Below are 19,073 nucleotides of genomic sequence, written 5' to 3' on the forward strand. Positions count from 1 at the left end.
GTTCGGATCATCTGGATTACATGCAGTACCTACTGTAGTGAAAACTTTGCCTTAGGCATCAAATGCTCAGGTCTTTGACCGAGATACTTTATGTTTAGGGGTCTGTCATATTTTGAGAACACTTATTCTATCCACTTCGGTAATGGATGATTAATGAGTTAAAAGGAAAAGATTATGGTGCGAAACAAACATGGTCTTGGTGACCTGAAGAGCCATCTTTTCTGTTAACTCTTACTTAACAGTATATGTCTAGTGATATACACAGGTTGTCACATGGGTTAACAGCTCATGTCTACTAACTTAAGTGCAGTCCCTATGAAAAAAAAAAAAAATTATATGTATGGCAACATGATTTAATCTAATAAAATAACTGCAGCCTCATATTCTAGTTCTCATTCAGACTAAGTTTGAAAATACCACTTTTCTTTAACCCTGAAAGCATTCAAACACAGCATGCCTGGTCTGTCACCCGCATGCTTGTACATACATCGCTTTAAAAGGTCATAAAATAGGCTAGCATGATATTCCTCGCCTCAACTAACTATAACTAAAACATTGACACTTAATTGACCGGCCATGTGCCAATGAAGTGAGGTCCCACTACAAATATACAAATGTTTCCATTAATTCAAAAATACTTGAATAACATAGAAAATAAAACATGGTAACAAAATAAATCCTATAATAAAATATACTTACAGATGCTTCAAAGGGCATTCCAGGTTTGAATATATATGGTGGAGAGCCTATGAAGCGACAATTTACAGAAGAGTTAATAATCTTTGCCATAGAATACCCGCTCTCATTCAGCATCATAAAGGTCTCTTGGATCTCTGCTTCAATTCGAATTTCTGAACCATCTAAATCGCTAACTCTTTCAGCAATCACTTCCATGGGAAAACTGAATTCATGTTCTCCATCAAACTTGAAAAAAAAGATCACACAAGTATTATTTTACATATACGATAACTCTCAAGTCAACAAAAAGACAATTTTTTTTATTAATCAAACTCACACCGTGCCCAAACACAAGACTAATAAACGCTTGTGAAATTGCAAGTTCCTTAATTCCTTAAAACTTCAATGGAAGGCAGGCAGATAATTAGACTCGACTGCCACTTTCACATGAGAAATTACCAAAACTTAAGAAAAACAAAAATGCTTCTAAAGCATTCAAGATTTCAGAAACAATCTCTTGTCAAAATTACCAAATAAAAATATTTCAGTAGCTCAAGTATTGGTAAACCTTTCTGAAAATAAAAAAACAATAATATTAGGGAAAACCATGAACTTGGCCTTTTTTAACTGACTAAAAGTGGGTTATAAACATATTTTCCATGTTATCAACTATTAGTAGGAGTCATGATCACCAGAAGAAAAAAAGCTATTAATAGAATACTGTACATAACTGTTAATTATCTGATTCTCTAAGAATCAAAATTCTAGATGGTAAAATATTATATTTGTGTGTGGGTTGGGTATAAGGTAAAACTATTTTCTTCAATGACATGAATTTCTTATTTGGATTGAAATTCCTAATTTGGGCTACATGAGCCAATGCTGATCCATTGTAACTCTTCAGCACCCAGATGAAACTAAGGGAAAACTCTTGTAGTTTTGCTTTGTAGTAAAAGTTAAAAGAGGTTGGACATTAATATGGAAGAGAAGAATATGTAACATAAGTACTTTAGAGGGTAAAAAGTGATTGTGCATAAATGTACAAATGTCTTCATAACTACTGTATTCATTTTATGTAATAACCATTTTTATTGAATAAATAAATAATTTTGACTGACTTTGCTGCTAGGGTTTTCATAAATATATACAAAGACTTGACATACTAATTTTAAGGCAGATGTACAGTAACTGGGAGTGAAAAAGAAAAATCCATTACGGCCACAAAATCACCTAATGTATATAGAGAAAAAGTAAAGGAGCAATGAAATCACATCATTATAATTGTTAATCTAATGTAAACATAATAGTGCATTAAACTAGAACCAAAATTTCTTAATGTCATACAGTATTTATATGACATTATGGTATATTTCATGTAGATGCTTTGCATCTTCAACACCAACTGCAGTAATTTCTCCATTTACTCTTCATCCATTGAGTCGGTTTAATTTTACTTAAATCTATTTTCCTCAACTTTACCACATTCCCTTTCCTATAATGACACAAGAATAGCTTCACACGAGGCTATTCCAGTCTAGCAACTTCAATTATTGATCTTCTTATTCAACAGTATTTTTAGAAATAGGCAACGCATGTTGTATCTTAAAACATTAAAGCATGCTATACTATATAGTACATAAAACAAAGAGAAAATAAAAAGCCAGTTAAAATGCATGAAAACATGATTGAAAATCTCCGCTCAAAATTTTGCCAACACATATTACTGTGTATGTACTTAAATGTGTATTGGATAGCAGTTCATACTGAACAATCTATCACTATAATTTCAAAGTTAATCATCTATTAGATGCAACCATGTAGACCATCCATATATGACCCATATGTTTTTTAAGTAGGAGATAATATAATAAAAAATATAATACCTGGTTCATCAAAACCTCATAACTTTGAAATCAATTCATTTTTTTATATGTTTCTAAGTTCTAAGTGTACTACACATTATTAACAAAGATGGGCATAAAAAATAGAAGCTTGAATTTAAGTTTGGCCAATGGGTAAATGTTTAAAATCTTTATTTTAATAAAATATTTACAGATCGCTGGCACAATATGTGATCTTTATGCCAAGTATATCATTAAATTCTTAGCATGTAAAACTATAATCATGTTTTGAGCAGAACTAAAAAAAAATTATGGAGTACTTACTGGATCAACAACTTCTTCCATAACATATGTCCAGGTACGCAGTCTGTTATTCTTTACGAAAAGTTTGATCGTAGCATTTCCAAAAGCTCCCTTATCATTACCAAATTCTCCTCCTGCTGTCCCAGTAATTGCCTCATCAGTCTCTAAAAAGTACTTAGGCATAAATACTTTAACCTGAAAAAAAAAATACACTATCAGTAAACAAAAATTAAATGTTTATCATTCTATAAGCATTTTTCTAATCATTACCAATTCTTCAACAATTTTGATACCAAAAAAAATATTTTTGAGACAATACTAACCAGATTCTAAACTTGTTGCATGATCATGCTCATTTAAACATGCAATCATGGTGTGGATTATGCACCAGATAAATTTTTAAATGCACAACTTACTTCAAATCGTGGTGTGTACCATTTTTCAACTTTGATTGGGTGAATCTCTTCTTGGCCATTAACTAAAGCCTTGATGCCCCAATACCCAACCTTGGGAAGGAACGGCAGAGTAAACTCCATGGAAATCACACCAACGTTTGTAGGACGGGAAGGCCAGCGACGCATGACATAGCCATCTGGGTCCTTTCAAGTGAACAAAATCATACGTAAGCATCAAATATAAAATATGATGGAAAGATATTACCAACAAAATCTAAAATGGCTGAAATGAGGTTATCAACATCTTAAACAATACCTTTGCCTTTTCACCATAATAAAAAAAAAGCAGTTCCTAACATTAATATTAGAAAATGCAGGTAAAGTTATGCCATGCAATTCAAGAATCATTTAAGTCCATCACATTAACTTTCACTTATCATATATTTCACTCTAGTTTCATGGTAGCATGGTACATTACTTTACATATAATGTTGTATTTACAAACCAATGAATATTTATACCAATACTTTTATATACAGTGAATAAGAAAACACTATATCACCTAATTTTCATAAAATGATTTCCCCACTCTACAGACTAAAGATAAAGGATTTCAATGAAAATATTAATATACTGCACAGCACTCCATGGTCTCAATTTTACATAAGAATAAAGTATGCAGCTGGCAGCTAAAGACCAACACAACACAACCCAATTGAATAAATAACCTTGGAAATGGAAAAGGCTCTTTTAATTATTGTACAGCAAGATAGCTTTTTTTTTCACCTTAATATTTTCAAAATTATGGCAGTCAAGGTATTACCAAATACAGTACCTAATAAAATTTACCGTATTTGACTTTTCAAACATTTTCATAAACATTACATAATGACAAATTTGGAAGTAATTTGTATTTTGCCTAACTATACAAACCTGTACTCTTTAATATGGATATATATTTTCAGCACAACTGAAACTAGCCATAAACTTCTAATGCAAAGTGTCAACAACACTCCACTAGTTAAAGAAGGTAGCGGTGGGATAGGGTAGACCAGCCATCCCGCCGACACACTGACTGATAGTACAGTATTACGTCACTTGATTTTTGGCAAGACTTTCTAGGGGGATAGGTGATGGCAGGAGAAGAATGAGTAAAGAGCCTAGGTCTGTATAGTTACGAAAAATACAAATTACTTCCAAATTCATAATTAAATTTACTCCTACAGTAATACAAACCATTCGCTCTTCCTATGGAGACTCGCCCTTAAGTGAGTGGAAGTCCTTAACGCAACTGGCTGGGAATTTAACCTGGGATACAGTGCTGAGCTCACAGGAGCATAAGAGAATTACCCTGACACCTAGTGAAATTTCAATTAAGCAGGAGAGCTAACGGAAGGAGCATTCATGGTGAGTGGGTGGTAACTAAGCAATGTGATTTGACCCACTAAGAATAAAGCTTGATACACATCTTCAAACTTAAATCTAGATATTGCTCGCCTCCCCCTTGGAGGGAGAATGGGGACATAAAATATATTGCATATTTTACACCACATAAGAGAAATGGTTATTACCTACAGTTGGAGGTAGACCAGCTTGCAGAGTCCTCCAGATGCTGTGCCCTAAGAGAAGGGAAAAATGAAGTATGAAAAAGACCAGTCATTCTATCCATTCATCCAAGACTAACACCGGATAACGTCTGCCCTCGACCGACTGTTACTTGCCCTGTAAAGGTGGTGAGAACTTGTTGAGCGGCCACCACAGGTAGCGGGCGGTAATGGTGGCCTGACGTTGCCAGACACCTGCTTGAAGGACCTGAGCCACAAATTAGTTTCTCTTAAATGCTAGGGATGTGCTTACACTCCTAACATCATGAACTCTGGGTCTACAATCACAACTAAGAGAGTCAAGATTCAATGTGCAGTCGTTGACCTTTTGAATCTACGCAGACATCCGTTTCGCTATAGCGTGCGTAAAGCCTCTCTGCGAGAGAAGCAGGATAACCTTCAGGCGTGAAGTCGTAAGGAAGCTACTGTCCTGTAGTATATCTCTGAGTGTGGCTGCCAAAGCAGGTTGCGTGGGCAAGCCAACTCCCTTAGTATCTCTGTGAGCAGAAGTAGAAGGTCTGGATACCGCTCTGCTTGCTGCTACATTGTAGCTATCAGGGTCATCAAAAGGTCTTCAGATGCACTCACCTTTCTGAGAAGTCTCCTCAACAGACAGATGGGGGGAGATTTGTACACGTCTAGGTTGTCCCACGGATGTTAGAAGGCATCTTAAGGAGGTCTCTGATACTGGCAAGCAATATACCAGAAGCTTCAGGTTGAGATGTCACAAACAAGTTTACTATTGGCAAACCCCACAAAGTCAGGACTTTGTTGGCTACCCAAAGATGTAAAGAGCTCAGTTTGGCCATAATAATATTCTTTTTGCCCAAAATAAATCAGACTGACAGAAAGATTGAGTTGTCTTCCATCAATCGAAGTATTTCTACGACTAGTTGGCAGACCGGCCGTAAAAATACCTTGTGGTTTGTTCAGATACGCTACTACTGTTGTATTGTCGCTCATCAATGCTGCAGTGACCTAAAAGGATATGTTGGAAGTGGTTGAGAGCCAGAAAGGTTCCCTTCATTTCAAGAAAAGTTTATGCGACAAATCAGAATGGGACCACAGGCCGGAGGCCATGTGTTGCAACTGGAGAGAGTCCTATTGACAAACGTGTGAAGAGCATTAAATCTGGGAAAGGGGAGATCTACTCCCTTGAGGAGATTGGATTTTGCTATCTACCAACTCAATCACTCATTTGCTCTGATCCTACCAGTACTCAAAGATCCAGAGGATCCTTATTTTGAGACAAGGTCTTCAGTTGCCACTGGAGACCAAATGCAAATACGGCAATTGGGCAGCAGACACTTCAGGGGCATCAAGCGCCCCTCAGACGCAGCCATAGGTGTGCTTGCAGCGTGTCTTGCATAAGAAAGGGACTTGCTGCTTCCTTGAATTTCTCTATTCTGTTTTAGACCAGAAAACCCTGCCTTTTGGGGTGTCTATTATCTTCCCGATGTATACCAGTTTCTGTGCAGGTTGAAGAGAAGATTTTTAAATTTATCCCCAGATTATGACAAAAGGCAAGAAGTCTGTCTCAGTGTCAGAGAAAGGTCTCCACCAAATCTGCAAGAATCAACCAATCGTCTAGATAATGAAGGAGACGGATGACGCTGGCATGGGCACAGGTTGAGACTAGAGTGAACATACTTGTGAACACCCGAGGTACTATGGTGTCATGTATGAAAAATTTTATACAAATGCCAAAAATATGATTTAAAGTAAATGCACAGGACATAGGGCGGCAGTTGCCGACCTATGACCTCATCTCCCCGATCCATGGGTAGTGTACCAACCGTGTGTCACACAATCGTACATTGTAACGACATTTCATTTTGTGTATATATTATGCTTGTATCTTCACTCTCCCCTCGCACTAAAAAGAACCTGAATAAACATGTATCTTTTTCTCACCGTTAATTGTTAACGGGTGTGGTATCAGTTGAACAGGAAATTTCCTGTTGCATTGAACCTGAAATAATGTATGTGTTTTTCTCAGTGTTAACTGTTAACCGGTGCGGTGTCGGTTGAACAAGGAATTTCCTGTTGCATTGAGTTTTTGTATATAAAGGCGAGTGTTTGTATTAAGTTACTTAGTTGCTTTCATCCTGCCTTTGAGTGGTAACCTTCTCTCGGCCCGTCACATTGGTGACCCCATAAAGGACTTGATGACCAAAGCCGACGCCCTTATGGACAGCCAGTTCATGGCCTTCAAAACCTCCATCAACACCTCCACTCCTGACGAAGAGGACACCTATTCAACTTCAACCGAAGCTGACGTGAATGCCGTAGGACACACACGCCTATGAATGACGTAGGACACACACGCCTATGAATGCCGTAGGACACACGCCTATGAATGCCATAGGACACACACGCCTACCCCACGACGAGCCGGAACGGCAACAAAGCCACCCATCATCCACCACTCGCTCGCGCCCCAACCAACGACTTCTACAGCCACTCACTGCCGCTAATCGGCCGCAGTTTTTGCTACTACCACTCCAGATTCAGGGCGCCCTATTTAACATGTACAGTATGACATTTTTAGGGGGGGGAGCCATGTACCAACCGTGTGTCAAACGATCGTACATAGTAACGACATTTCATTTTGTGTATATATTATGCTTGTATCTTCGCTCTCCCATCGCACTAGAAAAAAACTGAATAAACATGTATCTTTTTCTCACCGTTAATTGGTAACCGGTGTGGTATCAGTTGAACAAGAAATTTCCTGTTGCATTGAACCTCAAATAATGTATGTATTTTTCTCACCGTTAACTGTTAACTGGTACGGTGTCGGTTGAACAAGAAATTTCCTGTTGCATTGAGTTTTTGTATTTAAAGGCGAGTGTCTGTAATAAAGTTATTCAGTTGCTTTCATCCTGCCTTTGAGTCACAACCTTCTCTCGACCCGTCACAATAGTGTGGGAAGCAGTTCGAGATGCTTTCCTCATTATTTGGTATTTGCTGACCCAAGCAAGCGTGACTAAATCTGTTTCCATGTCAACAGGTACACCGGGGAGAGGGGATGCAGGGTGAGAACCAGTCTGGTGCAGTTGCATCACCTGCTACTGCTGCCCCGAGAAGAGACAGGCCCTCACACACCCCAGCAATGTGTGGGGAATAAGAACAGCTGGGAAGAGAAGATTAGCCCAGTCAAATACGAGTTACATTCGAGTCCGAGTAGGGAGTGGGAAACCGTCAATATGCCCACCTGCCATGGTAAGCCTACCTCAACCATGGCGGATGTCGATACGCCAAGAGACGTCTAATAACTGTTCTTTTTTAGTTGTAACAATTTTAATCATATAACTGTCTCCCCGGGTGTGTCTATTATTTACAAGTTAATTACCATTATGATTGTTCCAGTAGTTTGAAAGTCAGTGAGAGACTTGTATTTCTTCTGTTTGTGATTCCCAAGATTTAAAGTTCTATTTCACTCGCTTTGAAGAAGATTGATGCTCATATTTCTGTGAAAATTAACTTGGACAATAAATCCTCTTACGATGTAAAAATCGTTTAATTCACCGCCTTTCATCATTTATTTAACTGTCCACATCATGTGACAATGGACAGGCCGAAGCATAGTACTTGAAACTGGTAAATCTTGTAAAGGATGAATCTTAAATACTTCCTTGATGCAAGATGGATAAGGATCTGGAAGTATTGTCTTTTAGAGCTAGTCTGATCATGAAGTCCTTTGGTCCGACAGCCAGTCTGACCATTTCTGCCATTTCCCTCTTGAACGAAGTCTGATGGACAAACTTGTTCAGAGTGGAGAGGTTGATGACTGGTCTCCAGCCTCAAGAAGCCATCTCTACATGAAAGAGTTGACTGAAGAAGCCTGGGAACCAGTCAAGGACCTCTTGGAGAGCACCCTTCTCCAACATGGGCTGAACTGCTGCCTGAAGGGCGGGAACTTTCACTGATCACTTCACAAAGGATAATAAATCATTGGATGTCAAGCCATAGAAGGGAAAGAGAGTGAATAGGATGTGGTCCGGTGCGGACGATTGAGATCGTCCAAGGTTCAGCCACAAGGATCCCCATCTTTGTCACCTGTGCATCAGGCACCCTCCCACCGGTGGTCAAGCACATGTTGCCAAAGAGTAGGGGCAAGACATCACTGCCCCAGCAACTCAACGAGTTAAACCAGGAAGGACCCTCTATTGATGAGCTACATAGCTTGAGTGCTTCTCTATTCGGCAGCTGCCTGTGGAACCTTGAAATGACGGAGTCTCGCCGTTTCAGGAATCACTTCATCCACTGGTTGGCTACGTTGTGACCGAGAAACAACAGTTTTTGCCCCAGAAAACAAATAGGTGTTCATAGCATTCTTTTTGACTAGATCAGCCAAATTCTCATTGGCGATCAGAGAGCCAATTGAGCCAGACCAGTAGATGATCCATGAAGCAGCCTGTAAAGAAGCCTTTGCATACCACACAATGTTCACAGCTTCTGCAGCTGAGAACGCCACTTGCTGTGCCGCCAACTTGTCCAAGGGTAAGATGTATGCCAATGCTAAGACTGCTGGGTCTAAAGGCAAAGGTGAGGAGTGGTCGTGCCACACTTCATAGTACGTCCTTTGCCAAACAAACAGGTAAGGAAGTAACCGTGAAGTTATTAGTCACACCGAATCGGGAGATACAATTTTCCCTGGTACCCTTTACCATCCTAGACCAGGGCAACTCAATCCTGGTCTTAGCAGTTCGGGGGGTTTGGTAGAAGAGATCAAGGACAGTATCCTTCCCCTCGGGATTGGAGTATAATGGATCACCCAATCCACTGGTTTTCCTTATGCAGCCCAACACCTGCATAAAAGATTGATCAGACTATTTCTGATCGCTGGTGGGCACTTTACGGCTAGCTCATCCAACTATAAGAGCCTGAGTTAGGTCAGATTTGTCAACTACAGTCCCAACAAGAGCACAAGGCCTAGAGGGGAGGTCCTGCACCTTAGGCAACGAAGAGACAGGTACGGGACTGAGAGCTGCCTTATGTTTATCTGGAGCCTCGTGCCCTTTCAACGCCCAGTTCTTCGGAGGGGTTCTTGTATCCTTCCGCTCCCGGGGCTTAGCAGTGAAGAAACGAGAACACTAGCAGTCTCCTTCTGAGGAGCCTTCCCCGACTTTGTTGTCTGCAGAAAGATCAAGGGAGCAGCCACTGGCTCCAGGGGTGGAGCAGATGATTCAACACTCGAGAACCGGTGACAGTTGGTAGTGGTTTGTATTCTAAACCTCCCTAGGAGACCTCGAACACCTGCTTGTCCTCAGGTCAAAGGTATACCCTACCTCATTCTCCTTCATCTTTTTGTTAGTTTTTCCCACTGGGGATTAGGCTTGCATTTACCAGCCTTAGTATCAAGATACCATTGGTATCAAGACGAGAGACGAAGTCAACAGAGATTCCAACGGCAGGAGGAAGAGCATACTTGGGAGCAGTACTCCTACACTTGTGGTCCAAAAGTGGGTTGGAACTCGCAAGAGATACTGACACTGAGAGGGAGATTTGAACGGGTTAAAACAGCTTGCTTAACAGCCCTAACAAGCTCTGCAAACCATAGCAGATCCTTTGGGAAAGAAGGGATGGCCGCAAGTGCTTTTTGCGAGCGGTGTTCTTGAGCATATTGATCACTAGGACCAACTTTTCTCAGTGCAAGAAAAGTGGGACGCTTGCTCGCAGCCAGAGAAGCAAGTAGACCTCCATCAGGAACAGGAACAGGTTTGCCAGGCCCCCGTGGACGAGACTGGAGAGCGCACAACGTGTCAGTCTCAGCTCTAAAGGAAGGTGCTACTCGTTGATGAGCCGAAGCATTGCAAACAGGTACATAAAAACTCACAAGAGATCTTGCAGGAGGTTGGCAAGTGGCATTGTGCATGCCGAAAGCAGGGTGCGTATGCTCAGAAAGTGCCAAGCAAGGTAATGATGTCTTGTCTGTGAATGGGTGCTGCCAACGCTTGTGAACAACTGAACTAGACTGTGCTGTCACCAAAGGTTAGTGCATGCGAGGCTAGACCCAGGAGTATCTAGCACTCATGAGGCTCGTTGTGCCTTGGAGGCACGATGAAAGGGAGCTGCAACTACTTGGAGTCTGCTTCCACGATCACCAGGTTACACCGAAAAGTTTAGCTCCAAGTAGTTGGAGCAAGGCAGTGACAAGTCACATAGCCACTTACGAGGAACTTGAGGGGAGACCACTAGGGGAAGCAATAGGGGTCCTCCAACCCCAAAGATTGTCCGAGTGTTATATGGACCTTACTTTTGTTTGATCGCCCGCCAGAAGAAGACAAGCGAGAAGTCAACGCTGAAAGATATTAGGCGCTGGAGAAAAAGTCGTTCAGACTTCTTCCGTAGCCCATCACATCCCTCTCACTAGGAGGGCGGCCACTCGCGACTCTTGTCACAAGGAGAATCCTGTGTGCAGGGGTGTCGTCTATACGCAGGGTAAAGGCGGTGAGGATCGGTCTCCTCTGCGGACAAGGGCAGTTAGTAATACCCAGACAAACCCGTATTGTCGCAATCCTCAGCAAGGCGCACACACCTGTTAGAGAAAGTAAGTTTAGTTTACGGCTAGTAAGAATCTTAATTAAGGTTAATGGGAGAGCGAGACAGCACGTTTTCACACTACCGAGTTTAAAGTTTATAGCTAGTTCCAGCTGCACTGAAAACATATCTAAAGTAAAGAGTGAATGGTTTGTATTTATGTAGGAACAATTAACAAATGGATTTTCTACAACCCTCATGCACAATCACTTTCTACAAGCTGTGGTGCAATTACTTATCTACTTACCAAAATGTAAACATCCACTGGGTCATCATAAGGTTTGAGCTCCGTATTCAGGAGAATGATACGGAATTTAACTGAAACCAACAATGATAAGATGAGCTTATAAAAAAGTGTCTAGTATACAAGACTAAACAGTCTACATTTAAGTTATAAAACAATTTGACTTTTAACATAATTACTATATTTTCTTCAATTTTTTTCATTTCATTCTAGCAACTTAAATTTAAAGTACAGTGCAGAAATTACATTTAATAAAATGAAAAATTGGATCATTAATGTACTAAATTTTACACGATGTTACTTACGCAGGTTGAAAACAAGAAAATTATCAACCTTTATAGAACAATACACTTACCAACTTGCTCTCCAGTGTATATGGGACGATTGGTCTGAATAAGAATGGTTAAGAAGCGTGTTGAGAAATGAAGTCTGGTGTCATTCATAAATACAGTGCCGCCAATTGTCCCAGGGATGTTTCCTTCAACTCGTAGTCTATAATGACCATCAACACTAGTTTTTGGTACCTAAAGATTAACATCCTCATTAGAAAAAAGAGGAAACTGAAAAAAATTGCATAAAACTGCAACTAGACAACATACTCACGCAACATGAATCATAAAATAATTCATAATTATGTCAAAACCCACAATATGATTTATAACAAAGTGTATACAGTAATTACGTCAAAGTCCTGTGCTAGGATTTCATATTAAAGAAAAAAATTGCACATTCAACATCCTAATACAAACAATAATGGCCACACAATCATGTCCATTCTAAACAATTGTAACACTTTTCATCTAACATCCACTTATTTACAGTGGTGACCTTCCATCATTTGAAAGAGGCAAAATACTTATCATTAACCTAGTTTTCTATATTTTCTATAATTTCACAGAATAAAGAGAAAACTGTGTACTGCATAGTTTCACTAAAGAAGTTATGGTGAACATAGGTCCAATGCTTGCACCAATAGCCACCTTACAAAGAGAAATACAGTACTGAGAATTCAAAAGATTGGGTTGAAAAAGTCACTGTGGCCGCTATTATGTCCAATACAATATGTATAATAATTCACTAAGAATAATAATTAGTTCTTGAACACTTGCTTTTGTTTAATATCCAGAGATTTTATCATCAAATGAAAAATCACAAATTTCCTAACAGTACTTACCTCGAACTACTTTCTTAGGAGTATCTGGGATCTCCTCCCAACCGACCAGAATTTTGTGGTTTCCAGTATCTCCGTTTTCTATAGTGGGTACCTCTGGCGGAGGATTACTGGCCATGAGGTGGCCCGGGTCAGAGAGCGTGCTCGCCCAGGTCTCGACCTCCAGTAAGTTTATGATAGATAAGGTTCCAAAAGTCCTGTAAGGCACTCAGGGCAGGATGGGTGGGCCATAACAGGTAAGTACTGTTAGGAAAAGTACAAATTACTTAAAATTAGTGATTTGTTCCAATACGGAGTACTTATCTCGAACTACTTTCTTAGGAGACTTATACTTTAGGAGGTGGGAGTGGCCTTTCGGACCGAGAGACCGTTGACGAAGGGAAAAAACGAACCTAGATAGGAGGCTAGGTTCTGCTGACCCAAAAAGAGAAACGAGAAACTAGGGAAAACTATGCAAAAAACTATCTTAGTTTCTAAGTAACTCACCTCTGTAAGATTCTTCGGAGACGTATGCATTCACTGAACGTGTACCCCACGGTAGGTGAAGGGATCAAGGGTAATGGAGGGGAAAGGTGATACGGGGGGGAAAGGTAAGGAAGGAACCTGTGTCTCTTGGACTTACCGCCCACGGCTTCCCCGGGGCTACGCCTTTAAACCCTCTGGAGTGCAGAAATGACGGGACCAAGAGCGAAGCTGTCCAAAGATTTCCTAGAACAGTCCTTTAGGTAGTGAGCCGTAAAGGTGGACTGTCTTGACCAAGTGCCTGCCCTCAGGATCTGGCCCACTGCCATGTTCCTCTCGAAGGCCAACGAAGTACTCAGGCCCCTAATATCATGGGGTCTAGGCTTTCCTGGAAGGGAGATTCCAGAGCTGTCGTAGGCCCTCATAATTACCTGCCGTAACCAGAAGGAGACCGTGTTCTTGGAGACTGGCTTCTTCACTAGCCCTGAGGAGACTAACAGACTCTTGATCCCAGGCCGAAGCCTGGACGTTCTCTCTAGGTACTTATGCACCGCCCTGACTGGGCACAGTAACAAGTCCCTCGGGTTGTCCGAACGCGGAATCGCTGGCACTGAGAACCCCTCAAACCTAGGGTCTCAGTAAGCTGGGTTCTGAGTCTTGGCTACGAAGTTAGGTAAGAATCTGAAAGTTGCTTCCCACCAACCCTTCGAGTGTGAGACCTCATATGACAGCCCATGGAGCTCACTTACTCTCTTCGCCGATGCAAGGGCTAACAGGAAGACCGTCTTAAGGGTGAGCTCTTTGTCCAGAATATCTTTGAGGGGTTCGAAGGGCGGCTCTGACAGAACTTTCAGCACTCTAGCCACATCCCACTGGGGCACCCTAGAGGCCTGGGGGGAACACGACTGTTCGAAACTCTTGATGAGCATCGAGATATATCTAGACGCTCCTAGATCAATGCCTTTCAGGAGGAAGACTTGGCCCAGCTCTGCCCGGACTCCCTTGATGGCTGGTATGGACATACCCACGTCGTCTCTCAGATAGCCCAGGAAGTCGGCTATCTCGTAAATGGAGGCCTCCAACGGCCTGATGTTCTTTGAGGCGCACCATTTAGTAAAGGTGGCCCACTTCGCCTGGTATACCGCGACCGAGGACCGTCTTAGGTACCCCGACATCCTTGTTGCTGTCTTCAAAGAGTATCCTTCCCTCTTCAGGAGGCGCTCAATAACCTCCAAGCGTGTAGGCGGAGGGACCGAGGGTTTTCGTGAAACCTTTGGAAGTGTGGTTGCCGGAGGAGGTCTGGCCTGTCTGGAAGGGGCCAAGGAGGAAGGCGCGCCACTTCCTTTAGTTCCGCGAACCATTCTCTCTCCAGCCACCAGGGCGCTCCCAAAATCATCCATAGGTTGTTCGCCCACCTCACTCTGTTGGGTCTGGCACAGGAGAACAAAACACGGGGAGCTGTGCGTTTAGCCTCGTGGCGAAGAGGTCTATCACCGGCAAACCCCACTTCAGGATGACCGTCCGGAAGACTTTCAGGTGTAAGGACCACTCCGACCCTACTACTTGGCCCATCCTGCTGAGGCCGTCGGCTAGGACGTTCTTCTTTCCCGGAATGAACCTGGCTGTGACTTCGATCTGTTCCTCCGCCGCCCATTCCAGGAATTACGTTGTGAGACTGCACAGCTCCTTCGACTTCAGTCCTCCTTGCTTATGCCCTTTGCACGGCCATCAGCTCTAGCACGTTTATGTGACGGCTCTTCTCCCTGAGGGACCATTTCCCTTTTGCCGACTCGTCGAGAACGTGGGCTCCCCAACCCTCCTTAGATGCGTCCGTGAACAGCAGCATCTCTAGAGGATCGATTACGACGGGCATTCCTTTGAGGGTGTTTGTCCTGTCGTGCCACCACTTCAGAACTTCCTTCGTCTCTGGGAATACCGGGACTATTTTATGCGGGGAGTCCCCCTGGTTCCAGAGCTCTTTCAGGTTCCATTGAACTCCCCTGAGTTTGAGCCTCCCCTGGGGGACCAACTTTTCCAATGACACGAGGTGGCCTACCAATCTCTGCCAGTCCTTGGCTCTCCTGGGCTGGTCCGTTAGGTAGGGTCGAAGTATCTGATCCAGATTGCCTAGCCTCTCCGAGGAGGGGAAGGCTCTCACCAACTGGGAGTCTAGAACCATCCCCAGGTAGGTCATCCTGGTGGAGGGTGTCAGCTGTGACTTTCCCAGGTTGATGGAGATACCCAAGACACCGCAGAACCGTAGAAGCTTCGCCCCTTGCTCCCCCAGAGGCTAAAAGCAACAACCAGTCGTCTAGGTACCGAATCAGGCGGATGCCCTGCTCGTGTGCCCAGGCTGAGACTGTTGCGAAGACCCTCGTGAAGACCTGAGGGGCTGTCGACAGTCCGAAGCAGAGGGTTCTGAATAGCAACGCTTGGGTACCCCATTTTACTCTTAGGAACTTCCTGCAGGAGGGGTGGACAGGAATCTGGAAGTAGGCATCCTTGAGATCTATGGACATCATGAAGTCCCCTTCTCTCAAGGCCGCCAAGACCGACTTCGGGGTGTCCATCTTGAAGTCGGTCTTGCAAACAAACTTGTTGAGGGCCGACAGATCTATGACCGGCCTCCATCCCCCTGTTGCTTTCTCCACCAGGAAGAGTCTGCTGTAGAACCCTGGTCCGGGATTCCTGACTGGTTCTACCGTCCCTTTGCGAGCATGGCCGATACTTCCTCCTGCAATGCTGTTCTTCTCAAGGGGTCCTTGGGCGCCAACCACTCCGCCTGTTGGTCCGGGATCAGAGGGGGCGGTTCCGCTAGGAAGGGCAACCTGTACCCTTCCTTCAGTACTGCTACGGTCCACGGATCCCCTCCGTGGTCCTGCCAAGCTTGCCAAGAGTGTTTGAGGCATCCCCCTACCTGAGGCTTCAACAGTAGTAGGGGGCCTCCCTTCCTATCTCCTTCTAGAGGCGCGGCTGGATCGCCCTCTCTTGGAGTTGGAATAGGCTGGCCTAAAGTTAGACTGTGGGGCTGAACTACCCCTACGGGAGGGCTGCGGGGCTTGTTGCCAAGACACCGAAGGGGAATCCCTCCTCGGTTGGACTGGCGAAACATGGGACGGGTGAGGGATGTCTGAAGATGGTCTCCTGTGGGCTGGCCGTCTTGCAGGCGGGGGTCTGGGCTCTCCCGCTTCTTTAAGCTTCCTGACCCTCTCCATGACCTCCTCTACTGCCTTCAGGGGGAACACAGACTCGCCCCACACTAGTGAGTTCCTCAATGCTCTCGCCTCCCGCTCGGGTAACCTCCTCACCAGCTTGCTCAGCACTGTGTCCCTCTTCCGCAGGACCCAGTTGGCTGCTTGAGAGAGCGACTGGTAAGAGAAACTAGAGAGCTTTTCCCCCCGAAACTAATCAGTTCCCTCAGTAAGGACTGATTCTCGGGGACGGAGAGGTCATGAGATGACTGGAATCCCACCAACGTGCAGGCCCACCAGTCTAACCACGAAGACACGTAAACCAGGTCTAGGGCCATATCCTCCATACCTCCATCATGGAGGTTCCCCTGGTGAGAAACACACCGGAGCGGAGGATGCCCTATCTTCAGCCGCTACTTGGTTCAGGATGGCGATCGCTGGCTCGACTGTACGGGGACCTCCGCGACGCCCCTCCGGGACATAAAAGCGTTTTAAGTCCCTGGAGGAGTTTGGAGGCACCCTGGCGCCTGAGGGCATCCTCTTGCTGGCTATGAATCTATCTATGTGGTCCATACCCAGCTTCACGTCCCTCGCCAGGGGAAGGACCAGGGAAGGCTTCTGTTGAACTGAGTTGTCTAGCAGTCTGCTAAGGCCAGAGAGCCAGGCTTGTTCTGCCGAGGGCTTAGGCTCATCCAGCCTATGGTGACGCCTGATGAGGGCCAAGACCTTCCTGTAGGTGGAGACGTCATCCGTTGAGCATTCTCCCCCTTCTACGAGGTCTTCCGCTATCTGATCCTCCACATGGGAAGCCTCGTCGATGTCGGAGGGATCTACGTGGGGAGGAGGCATCTTTTTCTCGAGCCGACTCATTGGCGGGGCGACCCGCTGAGCGAGCGGATCCGCTGGGACGGGAGTAGCCGTCATGGGTCTACTCCCTCCCGCAGAGCATTGCGGAGCTGCGGGCTTCTCTGTACCAGCTGGCTGGCTTTGGCGGTCAGGACAGGCCGCCGAGGGACCGGAGGCCGGGACAAAGCTGCCAGGCCAAAGGAGCGACTCTTTCCACTGGGCGGATGGAGCCGGAGCCTTCGCGGACTTATGCTTGTCTACCGAGAACTGGTGCGACGACCTCCAACAATGATCAGGTCTGCTGGAGGAGCCGTGCCGCGAGGGTAACGAAGGGGCTCCAGGGAGCCAGCCAGAGGTGCTCGGGGCGGCAGTAGCTTTGAGGAGATGACTCCGGGGGATCGTGGCTCGCACCCAATCACCTTTCGACGAACAGCTCCTCGTGCTTTTTCCTGGAGATCCTGGCGTGGCGGGATTGTGAGCGGGACCTCTCCCGTCTCCTCCTCGAGTCCCTCGGGCCTTCATCCTCCAAGGAGAACGAGTCCGATGAGAGGGAGGAGAACGACGACTGGGAGGAAAGAGAGCCCGCTGAGTCGTCCGAGGCGTCTTGAGTTGCTGGGGGATCTTCGTGCCGGTCCGCTGGCGAAGAAGGCTGTAGAAAGACGGGCAGGAGCGTTGACGACGGTGCCGGGGGAGACCTAGGAACCTTCTTGTGGGCGAACCAGGCGTCGAACTCCTCCTCCAGTCTCATGGGCGACCTGAAGGGTGTCCTCGGAGGCGCCCAGGCGACGGGATCCGAACTCGGTGATTCTCCTTCCTTCTCGGCGTCTCCCCCGGTCGCTGAAGTACCTGAAATACACACCCAATATGCGGGGGAAGAGGCCGTAGCAGGCTTCCCCGCCCCCCCCCCCATCGGATCGTCGGAAGAGACGGGCCCTGCGGGCACCAGGACCTCGTCTCCCGAACACACTCCCGCCCCTCCCTCAGGCCCCCCACTTGCCTGAACCGACACAATATCCCCACCAACAGGCATCTCAGACTCCTGGGGAAGGGTAATGGGCCTCTTCCCCGCAACGGACTTACCTCGTCCCCTACTCTTGGTAGGGGAAGGCGGTAGGGAACCCCTCTCCGAAGAGGCATCGGGCGACGCTAGAGGCAATGAAATGCTGGACTTCTTCGGTGATCTCTTAGTAGCCTTCTTCTTCTTCGTGCCGTAGCGCACCCACTGGATCTCGCTCCAAGACTCGCACTCCGGACACGTGGCTGTAGGGGAACAGATACTGCCCCTACATGAAGAACACAAGGTTTGGGGGTCGACCTCCGGCTTGGAGAGAAAGGCACCACAAGATTTACTGGGCATAGGCCCGGGGCAACGGCGGGGATGCTCTATAATGAAACACTAAGCACCAATCGACACAGGGACACAGAGGAAAGAGGTGGATAAGGTTAAGGAATGAACACGAGGGGACCACGTGAAGACACAAAGAGTCGCACTGGGTGAAGAGAGCGCGGCGAGATGTTAATCACGTCGCGACCAGAAACTTACTGGAGGTCAAGACCTGGGCGAGCGCGGTCTCTGACCCCGGGTTGCCCTCATGGCGCATATTCCTCCGCCAGAGTTACCCACTATAGAAAACGGAGATAGGGGAAACTACACAAAATTCTGGTTGGTTGGGAGGAGATCCCTGATACTCCTAAGAGAGTAGTATGAGGTAAGTACTCCGTGTTGGAACAAACCAACTCTTAAAATGTTCTTCCTAAAAAGTAATCTGTTTATCCAGAGTTAAGTACTGTA

General features: G+C 45.1%; 1 protein-coding gene across 1 annotated transcript in view; it reads right to left on the reverse strand.

Moving 5' to 3' along the window:
- The window catches only part of LOC137623218 (CD109 antigen-like), an 83,251-nt gene that overhangs the window by 51,569 nt on the left and 12,609 nt on the right, over positions 1-19,073 (reverse strand). The window contains exons 3-7 of the mRNA XM_068353938.1: positions 11,967-12,135; positions 11,615-11,685; positions 3,239-3,421; positions 2,844-3,017; positions 700-924 (exon numbers count right to left, since the gene is read on the reverse strand). Coding sequence (XP_068210039.1) covers positions 700-924; positions 2,844-3,017; positions 3,239-3,421; positions 11,615-11,685; positions 11,967-12,135 — 822 coding nt within the window. The remainder of the gene's footprint in view (positions 1-699; positions 925-2,843; positions 3,018-3,238; positions 3,422-11,614; positions 11,686-11,966; positions 12,136-19,073) is intronic.

This window comes from Palaemon carinicauda, chromosome 2, assembly GCF_036898095.1.
Source record: "Palaemon carinicauda isolate YSFRI2023 chromosome 2, ASM3689809v2, whole genome shotgun sequence".
NCBI classification, from domain to species: domain Eukaryota; kingdom Metazoa; phylum Arthropoda; class Malacostraca; order Decapoda; family Palaemonidae; genus Palaemon; species Palaemon carinicauda.